Here is a 24,712-nt window from a genome sequence, read left to right as displayed (position 1 = left end):
TAATAATTTTTTTTATTACTAATTAAAATTGTTGACATTTGATTTATTATAATGATTTTGAATTAATAATATTTTCAATTAAAATTATTACAGTTATTACAAAAAAATTGTTCAAGAAATATTAATTAAAATTTTTTTGTTCCATAATTTGAAAATTAACTTAATTTGAATTGGAAATTTTTTAAATTAATTTATTTTTCATTTCTCGTTAAAAAATTTAAATTTTAATACTTAAATTAAATAATTATTCGAGGAAGAAAATAACATTTTTATTTCATTTCTTTTTGTCTTCTATACCAAGTAGAACATTTTTTTACTAATTCAATTTTATATTTATAATTTTCATTTGTAAATTTGCATTTTTTCCCATTAAAAATTTATATCTATGAATTTATTTTACTTTATAAATAAATAAAAAAATTCTTAGAAAACTTTGCATTTTTTTTTAGGAAAAAAAAATGGAATTTGAAGAAAAAAAGAAGACTTACTTTAAAGAATCAATGACACGATCATAAGGATCAATCCATTCCATGTTTGAAATTAAATCTGGATTTGTGACGTTTGGTTTACATGTTAAAATAATGCTCGACCCCACTGGCTTTGATTGCACTTGCCCATTGGGCAAGATTTCCAATCTTTGCTCCGCATTGCTGTAACCTGTAATGAAAAAGAAATTAAAAATTTATAAGCTGTTTGGGGGTGAATAAATAATGTTTATATATAATTAACATAATTTCCGTTATATAAATATCAAAACGAAAAAAAAAAAATGATCAGATTGGAAATAAGGTGATGATGGATTTTTTATTTATATTCCTTTTTTTGTTTATTGATCGTGGGGCGATCGAGCGTCAAATTGCCAAATGCAATTAAGGACGTCGACATACTGAACAACGATCAACAGGTAGTAGGTGCGCTCTCAGAGGTGCTTAACGACGTTGAAATTCCATCGGATTACAAGGATAATTTCGTAAATTATCGCTAACAACCAGGTTTCTTCGCACCTTGTTAAATTTAAGAAGATCTCTTATTTTCGACTCTTATTTTCGCTCCCTTATAATATAGACATAAATTATTCACCAAACAAAATTGGGGGAGTGTTCTTTTTATAGGAAATTTAATTTTATATTTATGTGAAGGAAATTTGTAATAAATTCTATAAAATATACAATACCAAAATAAGTGTGAAGGGGAATTTTTACTGAAATTTTAATTAGTGATGTATTTTCAGAATTTGGGGTTATTTTCAACACTTGGAATATTTTTGCGGTTATTAAAAAAATACTTTAAAAATATTCTTAGGGGCTTGGCAGCACTTCAAGAAGATTGAAGATTACTTTGAGGCATTTCAACAACTTCAGAGTATTTTAAATTACTTCAGAAGGCTTAGAAAATAATTTGAAGCACTTTGGTAACTTTGGAGTATTTCAAGAAACTTCAGGAAGCTTAGAAAAAACACTTAGATTCACTATTTAAAATTTAAACTATAATTATTTATTATCTATTTTGATACAAGGTTTTTTGTCTGACTAAAAGTAGTTTTTACTACTGAAAGTACAATTATTTTTTATTTCTTCGAATTTTAATAGTTTTTGGCTGACTTGAAAAGAGTTTCACTACTTAAATTGCAATTATCTATTATCTATTTTGATACAACTTTTTTTGTCTGAGTAAAAGTAGTTTTTACTACTGAAACTACAATTATTTTTTATTTCTTTGAATTTTAATTGTTTTTGTCTGACATAAAAAAAGTTTTACTACTTAAATTGGAATTATTTTCAATCTATTTTAAAATATTACTTTTTCTGTATGACTAAAAATAATGTTTACTACTGAAAATAGAATTTTATTTAAATATTTTAATGTATAACTGTTTATGTCTGACTAAACATAAGCATTACTACTGAAAATAAAATTATTATTTTTTATTCTTATTTTAAACAACTTTTTGTCTGATCCGATTAAAGATTTACTACTGAGACTACAATTATTTTTCTCATCTATTTTGATTTTTTTAATAATATTAATTAAATTTTATTTCTCATAATTAAACAAATACAAAAGTTTCAAACACATATTAATAATTGTTTATATAACGAGACGAGATTAAATAAATAAATAAATAAATAAATAAAATCCAAATAGAGTTTTACTACTGAAAATGCAATTATTTTTAATCTATTTTGATTTTTTTGATTTTTGATTTTTGTCTGACTGAAGATAGGTTTTACTACTGAAAATACAATTATTTTTAATCTCTTCGACTTTTAATGTAGTTTTTGATTAGAAACATTTTTTTTTTTCTAAAATCGTTGATTACGTTCAAAAATTTTTTAAATTTCAATAATCTTTATAAAAAATAAAAATTTTCTCCGCAATTCAATTATTTTCAAAAAAATTTTAATAAAATTCTTGGCCAAATTTAAATTATTGTCGTAAATAATAAAATTTTTTCCAAGGAATTCAATTAGTTTCATACATAATAAAAATCTTTTTAAGAATTCAATTATTTTCATAAATAATAAAACTCATCGCAGAATTTAAATTATTTTTAATACAAATTTAATCGAATTTTTCGAAAAATAATTGCACTTTCGTAGAATTTTTCAATAAATATTGATTTAAAAATGAATTTTAGTTAAAAACACTAAAAAAAATTGAATTTTTGATAAAATTGACAAATGATTGGAGAAATTCAATTATTTTCAAAAGTAATAAAATTCTTCTTCTCCGAAATTCAATTATTTTCTAAAATTTTAATAAATTTTTCGAGAGAATTCAATTATTTTCTTAAAATTTAATAAATTCTTCGAAACAATTCAATTATCTTTACAAATAATAAAATTCTTCTCTGAAATTCAATTATTTTCGTAAATTCTAATAAATTCTTCAAAAAAATTTAATTATCTTTACAAATAATAAAATTCTTTTCCGAAATTCAACTATTTTCTAAAAGATTAATAAATTCTGCGAATCAATTCAATTATTTTTATAAATAATTAAATTCTTCTCCGAAATTCAATTATTTTCTAAAATTTTAATCAATTTTTCGAAAGAATTCAATTATTTTCTTAAAATTTAATAAATTCTTCGAAACAATTTAATTATTTTCAAAAGTAATAAAATTCTTGGCAGAAATTCAATTATTTTAAAAAATATTTTAATGAAATTCTTGTCAAAATTTCAATTAATTTCCATAATTTTTTAAAATTGTCTTCAAAATTTCAATTAACTTTACAAATAATAAAATTCTTTTTTGAAATTTAATTATTTTCTAAAATTTGAATAAATTCTTCCAAACAATTCAATTATTTTTATAAATAATGAAATTCTTCTCCAAAATTCAATTATTTTCTAAAATTTTTAAAAATTTTTCGAAAGAATTCAATTATTTTCTTAAATTTTAATAAATTCTTCGAAACAATTCAATTATCTTTACAAATAATAAAATTCTTCTCTGAAATTCAATTATTTTCGTAAATTTTAAAAATAAAATTCTTCTCCGCAATTCAATTGTTTTTAAAAATTTTAATAAAATTCTTGGCAATATATTTCAATTATTTTCAAAAATTTTTAAAAACTGTCTTCAAAATTCCAATTATCTTTACAAATAATAAAATTCAATCATTTACGAAAATTGTAATAAATTCTTCGAAACAATTCAATTATTTTTGTAAATAACAAAATTCTTCTCCGAAATTCAATTATTTTCAAAAATTTTAATAACATTCATGTCAAAAAAAGTTTCCAATTAAAATCCTTGAAAATCAGAATTGAATAAATTGAAGAATTCGCGAATGATCGAAATTACGTGAAATTGGATTTTAAACAAATGGATTTGAAAATTCTCAAAGAACTTTTTCGAAAGTTATTAAAAATAATTGATTTAAAGAAGAATGTTAGTAAAAATAATAATAATTAAATAATTATTAAACAAAAAACTATTGATATTTTCAAATAATTTTACAATTAAAGAAATTCGTAAATCACTGTTTTTACATTTATTTACGAATTTCTTTAATTGTAAAATTATTTTATTAGAACATCAAATAAAATACATGCAGAGAAAAAAAAGATTTAAACAATTTACCATTTTCATTAAAAATATTTCAATAAAAAAATTCAATTATTTCAAAGAATTACAAAAGAAACACCGCACATTTCAAAATAATTTACATACTTCAAGATACTTCCAAGTACTTCAAAAAATTCCCGGATACTTCACATCTATACACATACAGTCCTAAAGTAAAAAAAATTGAATAATTCAATAATTAAATAAATTAAAATACAAAAATTTTCCTTCACTCAAAAAAAAAAAAAAAAACACACAGAAAAGCCAGGAACAAATTCCGTTAATAAAATTTAAATAAAACCTTTAACATCCGATTTTTCTCAAAATGTAAATTCTCCCAAGATTTTATTCCCTTGAACTCTGATATAAAAATTTGCATTCTCTGTAAATCAATTCCGCGTTGAGAATAATATTGAGTGCCGCTCGCGAGTGCAAAGAGAGAGAGAGAGAGAGAAAGAGAAAAAAATAGAAAATAAGACACGAAAATTTACAGATGGAGAAACCTTTGGTTCACACCCAGCTTGATATCTGATTATATGTGTGTATATATATAGAGAGGATATTGAGATTTATTCAGATCGAAGGAGAGAGATAAAAAAAAGCGTCAAGCACGACACTACTTTGAATTTCTTACTGAGTCGCTGAGAATGAGACGTTGGTGCCCTGAGCACGTAAAAGCAAAGGAAAGAGATGCAAATAGACGGTTCGGCGACGTTCATGATGCGATCATGATGCGTCACGACTAAAGACGATTGGCGACTACCACTGGAAAAATGTCCGTCTGGTCAGAGAGAGAGAGAGAAAAAAAATTCTCGTTATTTGCAAACTAGAAGCCCACCACCCTTTACTTGTTTTTTCTTTTTTTTTTCTAAACGAATTTATTCGAATCTATTAAAAGCAGGAAATGAAGAATTGACTCTAATTGAGTATCTCGCAATGCGCGAGAGCGACAGTGTAAAACTACAAAATAATTCTATCCGCGAATTTAGAAAATACAAAAGGAAACTTAAAACCTCTCACGCTCACGTGTTTTTACAAGAGCGATATTACACTCTTTAGTATGCATAACAATTATTACAGTGAGTGAAATAAAAAAAAAAAAATAGAGGAAAAAAAAGAGAATGGAATGAAAAGAGAAAAGGAAAAGAGAACAAGAATAAGGGAAAAAATATGAAAGAAAAACATCATTGAAGTTCCGTATATCGTGGGAAGAATGACCATGGTTTGTGTTTATATACGTGTGTCTTGAAATGGTAGAGTTAACGAAGCGTGAAAGTTTATGGTAAACTACTAACGAGTAAGTCGTCATACGAGTCATACTTTATATGTGAAGAACGAGATCTACATTTATGGCGATTCTCGTTTACTCTACTTTTTTTTTCCTTCAATTTATGTCTGCTTTTCATTTTGCTTGTTATTATTACTTTTTTCTTCTCTCGAAAAAGCACTGCAAAAAACTAGTTGTATTTCTGTTTTCTGCTATGGCCAAAAATAAATCTCACTTCTCGCTTTTATTTCTAAAAATCTGTTTCTCGTATTTTTTGTTCAATTTTTTTTTTTATGTACTTTATTTTATATTTTTGAAAACTATTTTGTATACATTTCAATGGATCGAAAATGGAAATATTTATTCGTGAGAGCAACTAGAAATGGTTCGAAAAGTTTCGAATGTTCAAATGCACGAGGATATTTTGTTTACTACTTTTAATTTGTATTTTATGGTAAAAATTTTTTTTTTATTAAAAAAATAATTATTGTCTAAGTTAATGTTTAATTTTACTTAGTTCGTTTTCTCTAAATTTGAATTAGTAAAAATGTTTACTAATTTGATTTAGTAAGTGACTTTTTGCTTTTCAATTAGTAAATTTTACCTATAAATAGTCAACTCTACTAATTTATTAGTAAAATTTACTAATTCAAAAGTAAAAAGTCAATTACTATAATTTTTACTAATTTTAATTACTTAGTGACTGACATTTTGCTTTTGAATTAGTAAATTTTGCTAATACATTAGTAGAAATTACTATTTATTAGTAAAGTTTACGACAACTAGTAGTAAAATTTACCAAATGAATAAAATTTACTACTACTACTAGTAAATTTTACTAATAAATTAGTAGAAATTACTAATAGAACTGAGTGGAGAAAATTCATAAGAGTTAAAAGAAGAAGAAATAATAAAAAATTACATAGGAAATTACTAATACTAAATAATAATGATTACTACTTTATTAGTAAATTTTACTGATTCAAAAGCAGAAAGTCAAATTAGTAAATTCGTGAATTAATTAAAATTAGTAAACATTTTTACTAATTCAGAGAGTTTATTAAAAAAAATAGAATTTCATCAAAAATCGTGATTAAAAAAAATTATATTAAAAAAGGTCTTAACTCTTTTAAAAAAATTTGAGATTTTGTTAAAAAATTCTGATGAAGAAATGGAAATTATGACAATTTTTTTTACTGATTTCTAAAAAAAAACCGTAAGTTTTGTTAAAAAATTCTGACAGAGAAATATAAATTATACAAGTTTTCTTCCTTTTTTCAAAAAAGAAATAATTGAGAATTTTGTACAAAAATTGTAATTAAGAAATAATTTCTATTTCTGAATCATAATTTTTGTACAAAATTCTCTCTTTTTTTATTTCTTTCTAAAAAAAATTAGAATTTTGTTAAAAAAACAAGATTAGCAAATAGAAATTATGTAAAAGTAACTTAAAATTTTTTTTCTCTTTATTTCTAAAAAAAAACTTGGGATTTTGTTTGAAAAATTATAATTTAGAAATAGAAATGGTGCGAATTATTTCCTCTTTCCCAAAAAAAAAACAAAATTTTGTTTAAAAAAATTGTCTTAATTTTTTAACAGTTTTAATTTTCTCATTTTTGTTAGAAAAAAGAAAATAAACCTGCATAATTTTGATTTGTTAAACTAATAAGTTTTTTATAGAAAAAAAATGTGAATCATAAAAATTTTTTTCTCTTTATTTTTGAAAAAAAACTTGAGATTTTGTTTAAAAAATTATAATTTATAAATAGAAATGGTGCAAATTATTTGCTCTTTTTCGCGAAGAAAAAACAAAATTTTGTTAAAAATTTGTTTTGTTATGTAAAATTCTAATTTTTTCAGACAAAAAGGAAAAATTATTGCATAATTTCTCTGTATTTTTAAAAATATTTGACGGAAAAAAAATTTTTATCATTCGAAAGCTCAAATGAGCGTCAATATTTTCTTCTACTTCATTGAAATAATTTTTTAAAAATAATAAAATAATTTAATTAATATAATTCCTTCATTCGAACATTTGAACGATTTTTTTTACTTCCTTTAATTTCTATAATTTTTTGCTAAAAAAATTATTTTCTTTGTTAAAAAAATAAATTCTCAACTAAGAAAATGCTTAATTTTAAAATTAGTTTTATTTCTTATATAATAATTCAAAAAAAAAAAAATATTTTAACCGGAAAAAAATTTCGTTCATTTTAACATTAAAAAATTTAGAAAGCAATTGGCAAACATAATCCGAAATCTTGTACATCTTCAAAATATTCTCGACGATTTCAAAATATTAAAAATTTACTTGAAATACTCTTGAAGTTTTTAGAAAAAATAAATAAATAAATTTTCCATTAGCTTGGATTAAATTTGTCTCTGAAATACTCAACCATTTTTATAAATATTCTAATATTTTATCTATAAAAATATATATTTTTGTAAAAATTAATAAAAATGTAAACTAAAATAATAAAAATCGAGAGATAAAAATAAAATTTTTAAATAAAATATAAAAATAAAATTGTAAAATAAAATATAAAAATAAAATTGTAAAACAAAATATAAAAATAAAATAGTGAAATAAAATATAAAAAGAAAATAGTAAAACAAGAAAATACAAAAATAAAATAATAAAAACAAAAAAAAGATGAATAAAGGATATAAAATAAAAAAAGAACTATTTTTATCTTTAAAATATAAAATATTGGGAAAATAAATGATTGAGATAACAATATTTTCGAACACGACTTTATAATCTACATTTTTCTGAACTTAAAAAAAAAAAATTCTCATGGAAAACTATTTTCAGATATTTGAAAATATTTCCCTTGTTAAAAATTCTTCTTCGTTCGCCGAAGAATATTTCCTGCTGGAAAAATTCACTTAGCAGAGTTTATTCAATAAAGTGCGAATTTAAAGAGGAAGTATTTACAAATTCACTCTCAATAGCGGGAAGGAAGCTCTAGAATTTTATTAAATCAATGAAATTCATTCGCCATATGGCAGAGAGAATTATTTCAATATAATTTCAACAATCAGCTATGTATCGTTATCGTTAAAAATTTATAACATTCTTTAAAAAAAATCAGTCGAAACCTTTACAAACTTTCTATATCTAATTCTCTGAATCGGAATTTTTCTTTACTTTTTTTTTTAAAATTTTTCTGTAAATTAATAAATTTTAGTAAAAAAAATTTATTTATTAAAAATATTAATTCCTAATTATATTTATTAAAAATATTAATTCTTAATTAAGTGAATGTTTAATTTTACCTATTAGTTTTCTATACAATAAATTTCTATAGTAAGAAAAAATTATTTTGTTTTCGACTTCTTGAAAAAAATGTTGGTCGACATTGAGCGTCGACTCTAAATTGAATAAAGGCGTGAGTTATACTGCGAGAGAAAAGCCAGAAAAAAATAAAAACGGAATACGAAGGAAATTAATATGAAAATAAAGGATAAGTTTCCCGTCTTTATCCTGAATGGTCAGCGAAAATTGCGAACATCGCATCGGACTAGAAGGATTTATTCAGTGGGCATGACAATATTATACATAAAAGCGAATCGGTTTCGGTGGAAGGGCCGAAATTCATAGACATGTTGTTTCCGGTTTACCGCGTCGTGCAAGGATGCGTAAAGCTAAGCGAGGAGGCTCAACTTCACTTCGAAATCTTCGAGGTGAAACTTCCCTAATTGGTGTAGAGTTCATCGAAGCGAGGTCCTACCGGGGTCGATTAGTTGACTTTGCTCAAACCATCTCATATTTGCTGCAATTTCGATAAATTCTCCAGTAAAATATTCTCCCTTGTTAACTTCATTACAGACTCGTTCCCTTCATCCCCCTCTAACTCCTTTTTTACACCCTTCTCTCTCTTTCTCTGTCACTCCATCTCTCTCCTCAATAACTTCATTTTCACGATTAATCTTTTCAACTCAAATTAACAAGAATTTTCGCTAATTTCAATTAGTGGCTGTCTTTAGGCCTTAAATCTCTGTCTTTATCCCTCAAGGAAGGGGACTTTGTATCTCTCCTCGTATATTTAAATAAATAATAATATTTTCAGCTCTCGGACTGAATTTTGAAATAAAAAAAAAAAAATATGAACTAAAAATACAATAAATTACAAAAATTATTCTCACAATAACTATTATTAAGCGAATTTAAAGTACTTCTTGCTGCCTTTTTAAAATAAAATTAGCAATATTAAAAATAATCAAATTTGAAAATTTGAAAATTTAAATTTTTGTTAACTAAAAAAATTCAATTTTTGAGAAATTACAAATAATTGCAGAAATTCAATTATTTAAAAAAAAATTTTAATTCTAGAAAATAATAATTGAATTAAAATGATGAAAATAATTTTGATGAAATTACAGTAACAATATTCTTATAATATAAATTAATGATTTTATCTTTCGATTATCTTTAATTATTAGAAAATATGAAGAAATCGATCACTCGGAGTGATCTCTTTCTTCATATTTTATAATAATTCAAACTTGTTACTTTGTTACTGTAACTTTTTCAAAAATTATTTTCATCATTACGATTAGAATTTTCAACTAAAATTCTTCTTTAAGTCAATTTTTTAAAAATAATTCTTGATAAAGTTCTTTGTGAATTTTTAAATTCTTCTATTTACAATTTAATTTTACGAAATTTCGATTATTCTGATATTCTTCAATTAAATATATTAGAAATTAAAAAATTCAAATAATTAAAAAAAATTCCATTAAACTTATTGAGAAAAACTGATTCTATAGAATTTTTAATTAATAGTATGAAAAGTTCAAATTTTCAAAGATTTTAATTTGAAATTCATTTTTAAATCAATATTTATTAGAAAATTCTACGAGAATTCAATTATTTAACTATAAAAATAAATATTTTAATAAACAATTGAATGTTTCATAATTGAAATTTCATAAAGAATTTCATCAACAAATTTTTAAATAATTGAATTCTCTTGACAAATTTTAATAAAATTTTTAAGAATAATTGCATTTTTCGAGAAATTTGATGAAAATTGTATTAAAAATAATTGAAATTCTGCGATGAGTTTTATTATTTATAAAAAAAATTGAATTCCTAAAAGAAATTTTATTATTTATAAAAATAATGTAATTATTACGAAGAAATTTATAAAAAATTTGTAAACTATTAAATTTCTGTGAAATTTTTATTATTATTGAAAATAATGAAATGTTTTCGTAGAATTCTATCAAAGAATTTTTAAATAATTGAATTCTTTTGGAAAATTTTATTAAAATAGATATTGCAAAATTCATTGAATTGAGAAAAAATTTTGAAAATGATTAAAATTTTTCCAAGAATTCTATTAAATTTCAGGAAAATAATTGAATTTCGGAAAATATGTTTATTACTCATAAAGATAATTTAAATTATGAAGTCAATTTTTAAAAGAAAAATTAACAGAATTAAAATTTTGCCTAGAATTGTATTAAAAATTTGAAAATAATTGAATTCTTATATTCAGAATTTTATCACAAATTTTGAAAATAATTGAATTCTTTTGAAGAAGTTTTGTTTGAAATTGAAAATTCTCACGAATAATTAAAAAAAAATTTTGAATATAATTGAATTCTTTTAAAGAAGTTTTTGTTAAAATTGAATTAAAAATAATTGAAATTCTGCGATGAGTTTTATTATTTATAAAAAAAAATTGAATTCTTAAAAGGAATTTTATTATTTATAAAAATAATGTAATTATTACGTAGAAATTTATAAAAAATTTGTAAACTATTAAATTTCTGTGAAATTTTTATTATTATTGCAAATAATGAAATGTTTTCGTAGAATTTAAAAAATTTTTTTAAATTTTTAAATAATGGCATTCTTTTGAAAAATTTTATTAAAATAGATATTGCAAAATTCATTGAATTGAGGACAAATTTTTGAAAATGATTAAAATTTTTCCAAGAATTCTATTGAATTACATAAAAATAATTGAATTTCGGAAAATAATTTTATTACCTACTCATAAAGATAATTGAAATTATGAAGAGAATTTTTAAAAAAAAATTTAACAGAATTAAAATTTTGCCTAGAATTTTATTAAAAATTTGAAAAATAATTGAATTTCGGAGAAAAATTTTATTATTTATAAAGATAATTGAAATTTTGACAAGAATTTTTTTACATTTTTAATATTAAAAATGTATTGGAAATAATACTGAAATTCTAATAAATAAATTGTAGCAAAGGTTATTAATATAATTAAATTTCTTATATAAGAAATTATGTTTCTATATCTTTAAGAATTTTTAAATTTTATTTTAATAATTTTATTATATTATTAATATAATAATAATAGTTTATTATATAGTTATAGAAAATTAAATTTATAGTTTTAAGTAAAATATTTACTCGATTCAAATAATTTTCTATTCTAATTTATTCTAATTCTACTCTTTAAATTTGAATCAGCGGAAAGTCGCTGATTGGGTAGCTATAAAAAAAATATTGAATTTGGAAGTTTAAAATTAAGGACATAAAAAATTTCCAGGACCGAAGCAACTTTTCCACTAAATCGGAGTTCAAGTGAAAAAAAAAATTCTTTACTTTTATTATTTCCCAAAGAAACGATATCATCATCATGAATTTCCGCGATCTATTTCCCCCTAGTCATCGCATCATTTATACGTATTCCCAAAGCCATATGTAAGTCTCCTGGATTACTTTCGCCGGATTTACATGTCAACGTTACATAGAAATATATACAAAGAAATATGAAAAGAGATTTATGAATTTATGTTCTAATGTTGAAATAAATCCACCGTGTCTATATATGAATTTTGATTACTAAGTACTAACCGAAGAAAAAAGAAACTAATCAGGAAAAAAAGGGAAATCAAAAAAATATCCAGTTTATCAAATAGCCGGATGTAAAAAGTACAATAGAGTGAATAGATTCATCGAATAGTCTATAACAATAATAATGATGAATATATACATGAATTTTTTATTTGCCGAGGGCAAATCGAAGATAAGACGCACGTGCGTGTAAGATAATAGAAAAGTAGTAAATGATTTTCTATTGGAAGTCAAACCCTCGGCAATATCGAATTTAATAGTCCCCCTTCTTCAAACTATATCAAGGGCCAGGTCCTTTTCGTGATAAAAATCCTACAAGTTTCCTCTCTCTTTTTTTCTCTCTAGTGCAATCACTGCGCACGAATGCCACCGTTTCGTACGATTCAATTCCCAAAAATTAGTTTCGTCGCAAAGGAGAAGAGAAAGAGTGAGAGGATAAATTGTTGCTCTTGAGACGACCTTTTCCCAAGTGACAATTATTACTTCATTCCACCCCAACCAATTAAATGTACAATATTATATATATTATTTATTTCCTTTCTTTGCCCCTTCTGCTTAGCTTCTTTTTCGCTTATTCATTCTTTTTTATTCTGATTTCTTTTCGTTTTTTTATAGTATTTTTTTTAATGTTCTTTTCTAACTAATGTCGGTTCTTTTCTCTATAAATCTAAAGTAATGCAATTTTACTAACAAATGGTAAAATTTTACTATAATTACTATTTATTAGTAAATAATTACTAATTATCAGTAAATAAATAACTACAAATGAATGCAAAAATTCAATTATTTTCAAAAGTAATAAAATTCTTTTCAAAAATTCAATTATTTTCAAAACTTTTAATAAAATTCTTGGCAAAATTTTAATTATTTTCAAAAACCTTCCTCAATTCAATGATTTTTAATATCTACTACTTTAATAAAAAATTTCTAAAAGAATTAAATTAGTTAAAGAAAAATCTTAATAAAATTCTACGCAAACCTTTAATTATTTTCATAAATAATAACATTTTTTACAGGGATTCAATTATTTTTATAAATAATATTTTTAATATAATTTTAATGTAATTCCACGAAAAAAGTTATTATTCTTAAAAATTTTATAAAAATGCTTAACAAATATTATAATTTTATATTATAATATAATTAATATAATAATGAATATAATAATTATTAACGATGACGAGGGGAGAAAATCATTATCAATTCAATTATTATTTTGAAGAATTTTTAACTAGAATTCCCCTTCAAATCTATTATTTTTAAAAATTTTCGAAAAAGTTCTTTAAGAATTTTCTAATTTATTTGTTTACAATTCAATTTTACAAAATTTCAATTATTCGTAGATTCTTCAATTAAATATATATTAGAAAAAAAAAACTTAAAATAATTTCAAATTTCCCATCATCTTCTAAAAATAAAAAAAAATTTCTTTATAAATATTTTAATAAATTTTAATTTGAAACCTTATTCTTAAAATTCAATTATTAGCTAAAAATTTTAACTAAAATTCATTTTTAAATCAGTTTATTCGAAAATTATACGAGTATTAAATTATATTTAAAAAAAATTAAAATTTATTCTGCGATTAGCTTTATTATTTATGAAAAAAATTGAATTTTTATTGGGAATAAATTAATAAAAAATTTGTAAATAATTGAATTGCTGTAAAATTATTATTATTTACAAAAATAATTAAATGTTTGCTTAAAATTATATTAATATTTTTTTTTTAAATAATTGAACTTTTTTTAGAAAACTTTAATAAAATCGTAGATATTAAAAATCATTGAATTAAAGAAATTTTTTAAAAATAATTGAAATTTTGACAAGAATGTTAATAAAACTTTTGAAAATTATTGAATTCTTTCAAAGAATTTATTAAAATTTTAGAAAATAATTGAATTTCAAAGAATAGTTTTATTATTTGTAAAGAAAATAGAATTATTTCGAAGAATTTATTAATAATTTAAAAAATATTTGAATTCTTTCGAAAAATTTATTAAAATTTTAGAGAATAATTGAATTTTGGAGAAGAATTTTATTATTTATAAAGATAATTGAAATTTTGATGAGAATTTATAAAAATTTTTGAAAATAATTTGTATTTTTTCGACGAATTTTAATAAAATGTTTATGAATAATTACATTTTTTGAGGAGTTCGATTAAAATTTTATTAAAAATAATTGAAATTCTACAATGAGTTTTATTATTTATGAAAATAATTGAATTCCTAAAAAGAATTTTTTATTTACGAAAATAATTGAATCTCTGCAAAAATTTTATTATTTATGAAAATAATTGAATGATTGAATTCTTTTGGGAAATTTAATTAAAATACTAGATATATTAAAAATCATTGAATTAATGAAAATTTTTGAAAATAATTGAAATTTTGACAATTTTTGAATATAATTGAATTTTGGAGAAGAATTTAATTATTTCTAAAAATATTTGAATTATTTCGAAAAATTTATTAATATTTTAGAAAATATTTGAATTCTTTCGAAAAATTTATTAAAATTTTGGAAAATAATTGTATTTTGGAGAAAAATTTTATTATTTATAAAGATAATTGAAATTTTGATGAGAATTTATAAAAATGTTTGAAAATAATTTGTACTTTTTCGACGAATTTTAATAAAATGTTTATGAATAATTACATTTTTTGAGAAATTCACTTAAAATTGTATTAAAAATAATTGAAATTTTGCGATGCGAGTTTTATTATTTGTGAAAATAATTGAATCCCTAAGAAGAATTTTATTATTTACAAAAATAATTAAATCCTTGTATAAATTTTATTATTTATGAAAATTATTGAATGATTGCGAAGAAATTTATAAAAAATTTGTAAATAATTGAATTCCTGTCAAGTTCTTATAATTTTCATGAAAATAATAAAAGTGTTGCGTTGAATTTTATTAAATTTTTTTTAAATAATTGAATTCTTTTGAAATATTTTATTAAAAAATAGTAAATATTAAAAATCATTAAATTGAGAAACATTTTTGAAAATAATTGAAACTTTGTCTAGAATTTTATTAAAATTTTTATAATTGAAATTTTGTCAAGAATTTTATTAAAATTTTTGAAAATAATTGAAATTTTGCCAAGAATTTTATTAAAATTTTTGAAAATAATTGAATTTCGGAGTATAATTGAATTATTTCTAATAATAATTGAAATTTTGAAGAGAAATTAAAAAAATTTTTGAACATAATTGAATTTCTGCGATAAATTTGATTACTTTTGAAAATAATTGAATTTCTGCAATAATTTGTAACTTCTGTAAAATTCTCCAAATTATATCGGACAATTTACGAACTTTTTGTCTTTTCTCAATCAAATTACGATCTTTACGGACTTTTTTTAAAAAAAAAAACTCAATTTTACGGACTTGAAGCAAAAAAATCAGGAGAAAAACTACTGAAAGTTTTTTTTGTTGCAATCTTTCGTTTCGCAAGAAAGCAATAAAAGAGTGAAATAATGTGTTTTCGTCTGTTGGGATATATATTGTAATCCAGAGAATGTGGTTTTCCCAGCTGATATTCAAGGTCTAACCCCCCACGGACTCGAGAAGCTATTTTAGGGGTTCCACCGCACTGTGGCATAACGTCTATAAAGGAAAATTCGCAAATTCATCGTTTTCTACGCGCACCCGCGGTGTACGTCTCGAAATAGAAGCATCGCAAATTCGCAAGGGAAGAAATATACGAACGCACACTCGGTTAAGTACTAAAGTCACGTATATTTAAGAAAATTTGCGCATGTATATAATATATACCACAGGCACGACAGGGGAGAGAGAGAATAGATCTTTACTAAGAAACAACGTAATTGGCCTGGAGGTTCATCAGGGCCGTCTTTATCATAGCGCCCAGGGTACACTGCTCTCTCAGGACATCTTATTTACGTTAGTTAGGGTTTGTTGACGCAGTCACCCCAGGGACCATTCGATAGCCAGCCCTTGAATTATATACCTATATACATACACATTCAAAGTCTTATCTTTCACCCTCCCCCACCCGATTTCTCTTCTCTTGCTCGTTTGGCGAAACACCCTCATCGTACAAAACCCGTCAACCTTCCCCACGAACCGAGAAACCCCACCTGTACGTGCTCGACACAACAAAATTTCTATCTCTCACTCTCTCTCTCTCTCTCTCTCACTCTCTCGCAAGATGAGACGTGAAATTCTTCAAGAATACCTTGTAGGCTTTTTGCTGGTCGATAAAACGTCAAGTGCTAAGGTGAATTTCAATAGAGATTCAAGTGGAGAGCGAGTGGGGGTACGTATATATAGAAATAAATTTATGAAACGAAGATTAATGTTGTTGAAAATATTCCCCGAGCGAGAACTTTTGTATTTTTATACTGAAAAAAAAAGAAATCCATGACTGAGAAAAATCAAAAATGTACGTGAAAGTATTTTTATATTATCATACTTATTTGGGACTCTCAGAAAAATTGAAGATCAGGATTAGCTACATTTTATATTTTACAAAATTAAAATTAAATTTTTCGTTGAATCAACGTTGGTAACTTCAGTTTTTATATACAATTATGCAAGTAATAAAAATATTTATTTTCGAAAATTTGCGATTATAAATTCATGAGTCGCCGGTGTGCCCTTCATTACATCTATATAGAGACACACAACATCTGAGCCGCAGCGTAATTGGTGAGATTATATGAACTTAGTGTGGATTATTGTTGAAAGTGCTGGGATGGTCGCCAAAGTGCAATTTCAGTTAGCCTAAGATGCAAGTAATGGCGAAAGTTTTAGCGAATTTTGGAAAATTTATTTCACCAGAGAAGGGAATAATAATACGCACACAGTGCACAACCCTTATATTTGCGGGTTAGTTCCATCTCTCACCCTGACTATCTAGCCAATTCGATATCGGAATTTGATCAAATCCTCTCTATCTCTTTCTCTCCTTATCTGCTCGCCTCCCACACGCACAAGCCCACCCCTCTCATCCAGTTTCAACCCTCTTAGATCGAGTTCTTCCAGCTCGAATGACATGTCGCCAAGTTTACTCGGCTTCCCTGGGCGGCGAAAAACTCTTGCCTGCTCTTGCCTCTTTTTTTTTTTGTAGTATGGCTCTTGCGTTTATATGTATAAAATGTATAAAGCGTATAAAATGTACCAAGGGTATATGGGAATGTTTGCTTATAGATATATTCAATTTTATAAGAAGAAAAAACAGAGAGGAGAAGTGTTGGGATGAAATTCGTTTAAGGATTAGGTCGAGAGTAAAATGGTTTGATGCTGTGTGGTGAGAAATAGAAGATGATGATGATGATTCAAGATTTTATGATCAGAAATATGGTTGATTTGATTTTTCGATTGCGAAATTATTTTGCTTCGAGTGTTGCTTATGTTGTTAGAGTGCAACAAACTAATTTAATAAAAGCTAAGTAGTCGTTTTGATTTTGGAATCGAAGGGGGAGAATTTTTCTGTCAGTTCGGTTAAACATTTAAAGGATGTTCCTAAAGTTTTAAACTCACCGTTTTTCTAAGGATATTGCAAATTGAGACAAAAAACGTATCGAAACGTTGCTTGAACAACTACTATCAAAAATCATAATCATAATTATCATAACTACTATCAAAAAAAGAAATTTTTTTCCTATTGACACTTTCCAATTTTATTGTATTTTAAATCTTTAAGCTAAATAAAGAACAATGTCAATATTTTTCAACGAAATAATTTTTTAAAGTGGAAATTAATATTTCGAACCTACCAAAATTCAACACAGTAAATCGTAAGGTAATAAAAAGTGTTGCAGATTAAATTAACACAAAAAAAATTTTAATTATCAATTTTGGTGTTATTTTTTACAATGAATAAAATTTTAGTTCATTAAATTTTTTTATAACTATATAAAACATGAAGATATCGATTTATTTATTTATTTTTTTAATCGATTCCTTCATATTTTAAAATAATTAAAGATGACCGAGTAATAAAATCATTATTTTATATTATAAGAATATTGTACTTCTTCAAAATTATTTTCATTATTCCAATTCAATTATTATTTTCAAAAAATGTTAACTACAATTTTACTTTATATAAATTATTTTTAATAATTTTCGAAAAAGTTCTTTGGCAATTTTCAAATCCATTTGTTTACAATATTCAATTTCACGAAATTTCAATTATTCCTTAATTCTTTAATTAAATGCATATTAGAAAATAAAAACTTTAAATAATATAAAAGAAAATTCAATTAAACTTTTTCAAAAAAATTAATTTCAAAATTCAATTATTTCTAAAAATCCACGCTATATTGCTTTTAATATTCAATTATAATCTAAAATTTGAACTGAAATTCGTTTTTATGAAATGAAAATCAATTTTTTTTAGAAAATTCTACAAGAATTTAATTATTGAAATGTAAAAGTAAATAATTTATTGAATAATTGAATGTTTCTCAAAATTCAATTCTCATAAAGAATTTTATAAACAAATTTTTAAAGAATTGAATTCTTTTGTCGAATTTTATTAAAACTTGCATGAACATAATTACTTTTTTCAAGAAATTCAATTATAATTGTATGAAAAATAATTGAAACGCTGCGATAAGTTTTATTATTAGTAAAAATAATTGAATCCTTAAGAAGAATTTTATTACTCTTGAAAATAATTGAATTTCTGCAATAATTTCTAACTTCTCTAAAATTAAATTTTTTTCTAGCGTTTCTAACTAAAATTCTTCAATAAATCCATTATTTTCAATAATTTTAAAAAAAGTTCTTTGAGAATTTTCAAATTCATTCATTTACAATTCAATTTTACAAAATTTCAATTATTCGCAAATTCTGCAATTAAATATAATTATATATTGAAAAGTAAAAACTTGAAATAATTTCAATAAAAATCCTATTAAATTTTTAAAAAGAATTAATACTACAGAATTTTTTTTCAAAAATATGAAAAATTAAGAATTTCAATGATTTTAGTTTGTAACTTTTTCAAAATTTAATTATTTCTAAAAATCCACGTTATAATGCTTTTAATATTTAATTATAATCTAAAATTTTAACTGAAATTCATTTTTAAAACTATTTTTATTAGTAAATTCTACGAGAATTTAATTATTTTAATACAAAAAGAAATAATTTATTAATTTCATTTTTCTTGAAATTAAATTCTCATAAAAAATGTTATCAACAAATTTTTTAAATCATTAAATTCTTTGGAAGAATTTTAATAAAATTTTTAGGAATAATTACATTTTTCGAGGAATCCGATTAAAATTGCATTAAAAATAATTGAAATTATGCAATGAGTTTTATTATTTATGAAAATAATTGAATTTCGAAAAGAATTTTATTATTTATAAAAATAATTGAATCTCTGTAAAAATGTTATTATTTATGAAAATTATTGAATTATTGCGAAAAAATTTATAAAAAAATTTGTAAATAATTGAATTCCTGTAAACATTTTTATTATTTATGAAAATAATTGAATGCTTGCGTAGAATATCATTGAATTTTAGAAAACTGTTGAAAATAATTGAAATTTTGACAAAAATTTGATTAAAATTTTGTAAAATAATTGAATATCAGAGAAGAATTTTATTATTTATAAAGAGAATTGAAATTTTTACGAAAATTTTTTTAAATTTTTGAACACAATTGAATTTAGTAACTATGTTACTAAGTTAGTTAGTAAGTTAGTAACTAACTTACTAACTTACTATTCTCCCTGGAGAAGCTAAATTCGTTGAATTTTTACAAATCGTTGACTTTTGTGTTTTATTTAAAGTAAAATTTCATTCATAGTCAAAAATAACACCAAAATAGATTATTTTAATCCTTTCTGGTTTTATTTTAATCCTAGAGGGATTAAACTATTGCAGATTATTTTAATCCATTCTGGTGTTATTTTAACACCTCACGTTTTACTGTGAACTCAAAGAACTTAAAAAAGAATATTTTTAATGATTTCAATGTTCAAAGGAACGATATTTTTTTAATTTTATAATTAAAAGCAAGTTGTTGACTATATTTAGCTTCCTCAGCCTATAAGCAAATAAATTCTACAACTAATTTTAAAAAATATTTCAACAGAAATAAATTTTTCCCTAACTCAAATATTCAAAACGCCAAGAAAAAGAAAAAGAATCAGAATTCGCGCAGAAATTAATCAACGAAAATCAAGATTAATGCCCCAAGAGGAAAGGCAATTTAAAAATTTAATATTTAACCAGCTTAAATATATACTTGGAAGAAAAGTTTCTATATATTTTCTCTTGTGATTCTTTCAAAAATACTTGATAAATCTCCCTCCCACCTTCCAAAAAAAAACAAATATTTATTCAAATTAAAAGCAAAATATTTTTTAAAAACAAAATTCATTTTTTAAATTCTAATGAAAAAAAATTTTTTTTTTTCCATCACCAAAATTGATTCTCTTTCAAAAGGAAATATCTATAGCAATAAATTTATATATGCAAAAAGGTCGGTAAATAAAAGTGTATATGAAAGTCATGTATGAAAGTGCAATAAATCTATAAATATAAAATTGAATAGAATCCATAAATAAACATATATAACATGTATATGCCGTGGTATAAAAATGAAAAATCCATAATTAAAAATTTAAAATACCCGCGAGAGCGAGAGAGAGTGAAAGATAAAGGGAATAAAAAAAATATTTCTTTCTGGGTAAATTTTAATAGTTCGCAATATTTACAGAAGCAAACGATGATAAAGAATGGAAGTATAATAATAAATATAATAAAAAAAGAAGTAGAACGACGAGCGATTTTTTTTTTTTTTTGAAAAAAATAAAATAACGCGGAAAAAATGGGAAATTAAAATGTAGAGTTTACATCTCTTTCGAAAGTGTATTCAAAATATTCCAAACAATCATGAACGAAATATTTTTCTATTGCTGATATTTTCAAAATGTTAAAAGGACATAAAAAAGTAGTATCAAAAATTGAATGTTTTTTACGAAATTTTGGATGTATTTTATCAAAAACTTTTTTTAAATAATCGAATTGTTCTGCGAAATTTTATGAAAATACTAGATATTGAAAATAATTGAATTTTGAATATTTTTTTGAAAATAATTGAATTAAAGAAAATAATTGAAAATAATTGAATTAAAGAATTTGATTGTAATTTTTGAGAATAATTTTTTTAATAATTTGTCTTATATAAAAATAAGAATAGGAGAAACAGAAGTAAATAATTTCCAGAAATTGTTCTGTTAAAGTAACATCGAAATGCTTTAGAGGAAAGTGGAATGGGATAAGGGATAATACTCTCTTTATCTTCTATATAAAGATTTGAATCAAACTTATATCCTCTTGCAATCTTCTTTTTAAAATCCCTATTCTTTTCACTACAGCATCGCTGCCGAAATCCATTTCAATAGCAAGAGAGAAAAATCAGGAAGTGCCGGACAATCTTTTCTGATAAATTTCCGATATATATCCACTCTCTTGATACAAATACAAAAAAAAGAAAAAAAAGAAAAAGAAGAAGAAGAAGAAGAAGAAAACTCTACAGAAGTTCGAAAATACAGTATATCAAGTAGTAATGCTATTTTGGTCGAGGGAGAAAGGAAAAAGAATTTTCCCGCGCGATCGTGAATACAAGAAGAAAGCCGACTTTACTTGAAGACAATGAAAGACAACGATTCAGCCAACGACTTTTTTCGAATACAAATGGTTCATCGGTAGTGTACTATGGTCTATACGTGTATATAGGAAGAGTCTTCTTCGTCGTCTCAAGAAAAGAGGGAAAGCGTTGAAGAACCTCGGGAGAATTTGATCGAATCTCGACATCGAGTTATCGGAAGTGAACGAAAAGAGGGTTCAACTTGGAAAACGTTGAAGGCATCGGGAAAAGTTTCACGATATTGGATAACCAACGTCACTACATATATAAAAGATTGAGAGAGATTGGGAGAGAGAGAAAGAGAGACAGAAAGGAAGAAGTGATAAGCTGTCGCGATTAAACTAGCAAATTGATGTGATATTTCATGTCTCGATATACGACTCACTCATAGGGATATTACCATTATAAATGTCAGAGTTTATGACCTCCCAGAAGTAGAGTAGGAAATCATCATTTTTATGAGGTCGTGTCGTTACATTTAAATAATAATTCATATTTTCATTATGGTAGATATCAAATTGGCGAAAATTAGTCTCAACTATGGTTTAAGTATCTGAAAATTGCGTCAAAAAATATTTTCAACACAAAAATTAATGTTAATAATCTATAAACTTCTAAGAGGTTTGCCAAAGAAACCTTTAGTTTCTATGGTCAGAAAAAGGTCAGGAAAAGCAAGGAATTCAGGGATTTTTACTAAAAGTAGGTATAAATCTATAAATAATAATAAAATTCTTTTTATTAATTCAATTATTTTCATAAATATATAGAAAAAATTCATTAATAATTTCATCACAAACATTCAATAATTTTAATAAGTAGGTAATAAAATTCTTCTCCGAAATAAAATTATCTTTTAAAATTTTATTAAAATCTTCGATAGAATTCAATTATTTTCTAAAATTTTAGTAAATTTCCCTAAAGAATTCAATTATTTTTTAAATATTAATAAATTAAGGGCAATAATTCAAATATTTTTAGAAATAATACAATTTTTCAAAAGAAATCAATTATTGTCTAAAATTTTTATAAATTCTTTGAAACAATTAAAATATTTTTTATAAATAATAAAATTCTTCTCCGAAATTCAATTATATACGTAAATAAAACAATTCTTTTTAGCAATTCAAATACAAATCTTTAAAAATAATCAAATTTTTCTCCAAAATCAAATTTCAATTTTTTTTAATAATATGATCCTAATCAAATTCTTCGAAACAATTCAATTATCCTTAGAAATAATTAAATTCTTCACAAAAATTTAATTATTTTCAAAAATTTTTATAAAATTCTTGTCAAAATTTCAATTATTTTTAAAAACAATAAAATTCATTTGCAGAAATTAAATTAATTTCTAAAATTTTAGTAAATTTTTCGAAAGAATTCAATTATTTTTTAAAATATTAATAAATTATTCGAAATAATTCAAATATTTTTAGAAATTATACAATTCTTCTCTAAATTACATTTTTTTCAAAAATTTTAATAAAATTCTTGGTAAAATTTCAATTATCTTTAAAAACAAGAAAATTCATTTGCAGAAATTCAATTATTTTCGAAAATTTTAATAAATTTTAGAAATTAAATTTAATAAATTCAATTATTTTTAAAAATATTAATAAATTGTTGGAAATAATTCAAATATTTTCAGAAATAATATAATTCTTTTCCGAAATAAAATTATCTTCTAAAATTTTATGAAAACCTTCGATAGAATTCAATTATTTTCTACAATTTTTATAAATTCTTCGAAACAATTCAATTATCCTCAGAAATAATTAAATTCTTCTACAAAGTTTAATTATTTTCAACAATTTTAATAAAATTCTTGTCAAAATTTCAATTATTTTTAAAAACAATAAAATTCATTTGCGGAAATTCAATTATTTTCTAAAATTTTAATAAATTTTAGAAATTAAATTTAATAAATTCAATTATTTTTTAAAATATTAATAAATAAATTGTTCGAAATAATTCAAAAATTTTTAGAAATTATACAATTCTTCTCTAAATTACATTTTTTTCAAAAATTTTAATAAAATTCTTGCCAAAATTTCAATTAATTTCAAAAAATTTTAAAAATTTCTCGTCAAAATTTCAATTATCTTTATAAATAATAGAATTTTTCTCTAAAATCAAATTATTTTCTAAAATTTTTTAAAAATTCTTTGCAAAAATTCAATTATTTACAAAAAATGTTTAAAAATTCATGGTAAAAATTTCTTTTATCTTTAAAAATAATCAAATTCTTCTCCAAAATCGAATTTCAATTTTTTTTAATATAATCTTAATCAAATTCTTCGAAAAATGTAATTATTCTTAAAAACTTTATTAAAATTCGTCAAAGGAATTCAGTCATTTTGAAATTTGATGATAAAATTTTTCATGAGAATTCAATTTTAAGAAACATTTAATTATTCAATGTTTATTCTTCTATTAAAAATAATTAAATTCAAGTATAATTTTCTAATAAAAATTGATTTAAAAATGAATTTTAGTTTAAATATTTAGTTAATAATTGAATATTAAAAGCATTATAGCATGAAATTTTTAGAAATAATTGAATTTTGAAAAGGTTTTCAAATTAAAATCTTTGAAAATCAGAATTTTTTTATACTTTTATAACTAACAATTGTATAGAATAAATTTTTTTGAAAAATTTTAATTGAATTTCTTTTGGAATTATTTCAAGTTTTTATTTTCTAACAAATATTTAATTGAAGAATTTCTGAAGTATCAAATTTTCGTAAAATTAAATTGTAAACAAATGGATTGGAAAATTCTCAAAGAACTTTTTTTAAACTTATTAAAAATAATTGATTTAAAAAAGAATTTTAGTTAAAAATTTTGGAAAATAATAATTGAATAATTGAAATGAT

At 22.5% G+C, this 24,712-nt stretch overlaps 1 protein-coding gene across 3 annotated transcripts in view; it reads right to left on the bottom strand.

The window, feature by feature from the left end:
• The window catches only part of LOC122510427 (fasciclin-2-like), a 177,400-nt gene that overhangs the window by 22,419 nt on the left and 130,269 nt on the right, over window positions 1-24,712 (bottom strand). For all 3 annotated transcript variants that reach the window (XM_043625063.1, XM_043625064.1, XM_043625065.1), the window contains exon 2: window positions 489-657. In XM_043625063.1, the coding sequence (XP_043480998.1) occupies window positions 489-657 (169 nt within the window). The remainder of the gene's footprint in view (window positions 1-488; window positions 658-24,712) is intronic.

This window comes from Leptopilina heterotoma, unplaced genomic scaffold (assembly GCF_015476425.1).
Source record: "Leptopilina heterotoma isolate Lh14 unplaced genomic scaffold, ASM1547642v1 Lhet_68, whole genome shotgun sequence".
NCBI classification, from domain to species: domain Eukaryota; kingdom Metazoa; phylum Arthropoda; class Insecta; order Hymenoptera; family Figitidae; genus Leptopilina; species Leptopilina heterotoma.
The sequence above is the reverse complement of the archived record's forward strand: the minus strand, read 5'-3'. Positions and strand labels throughout refer to the sequence as shown.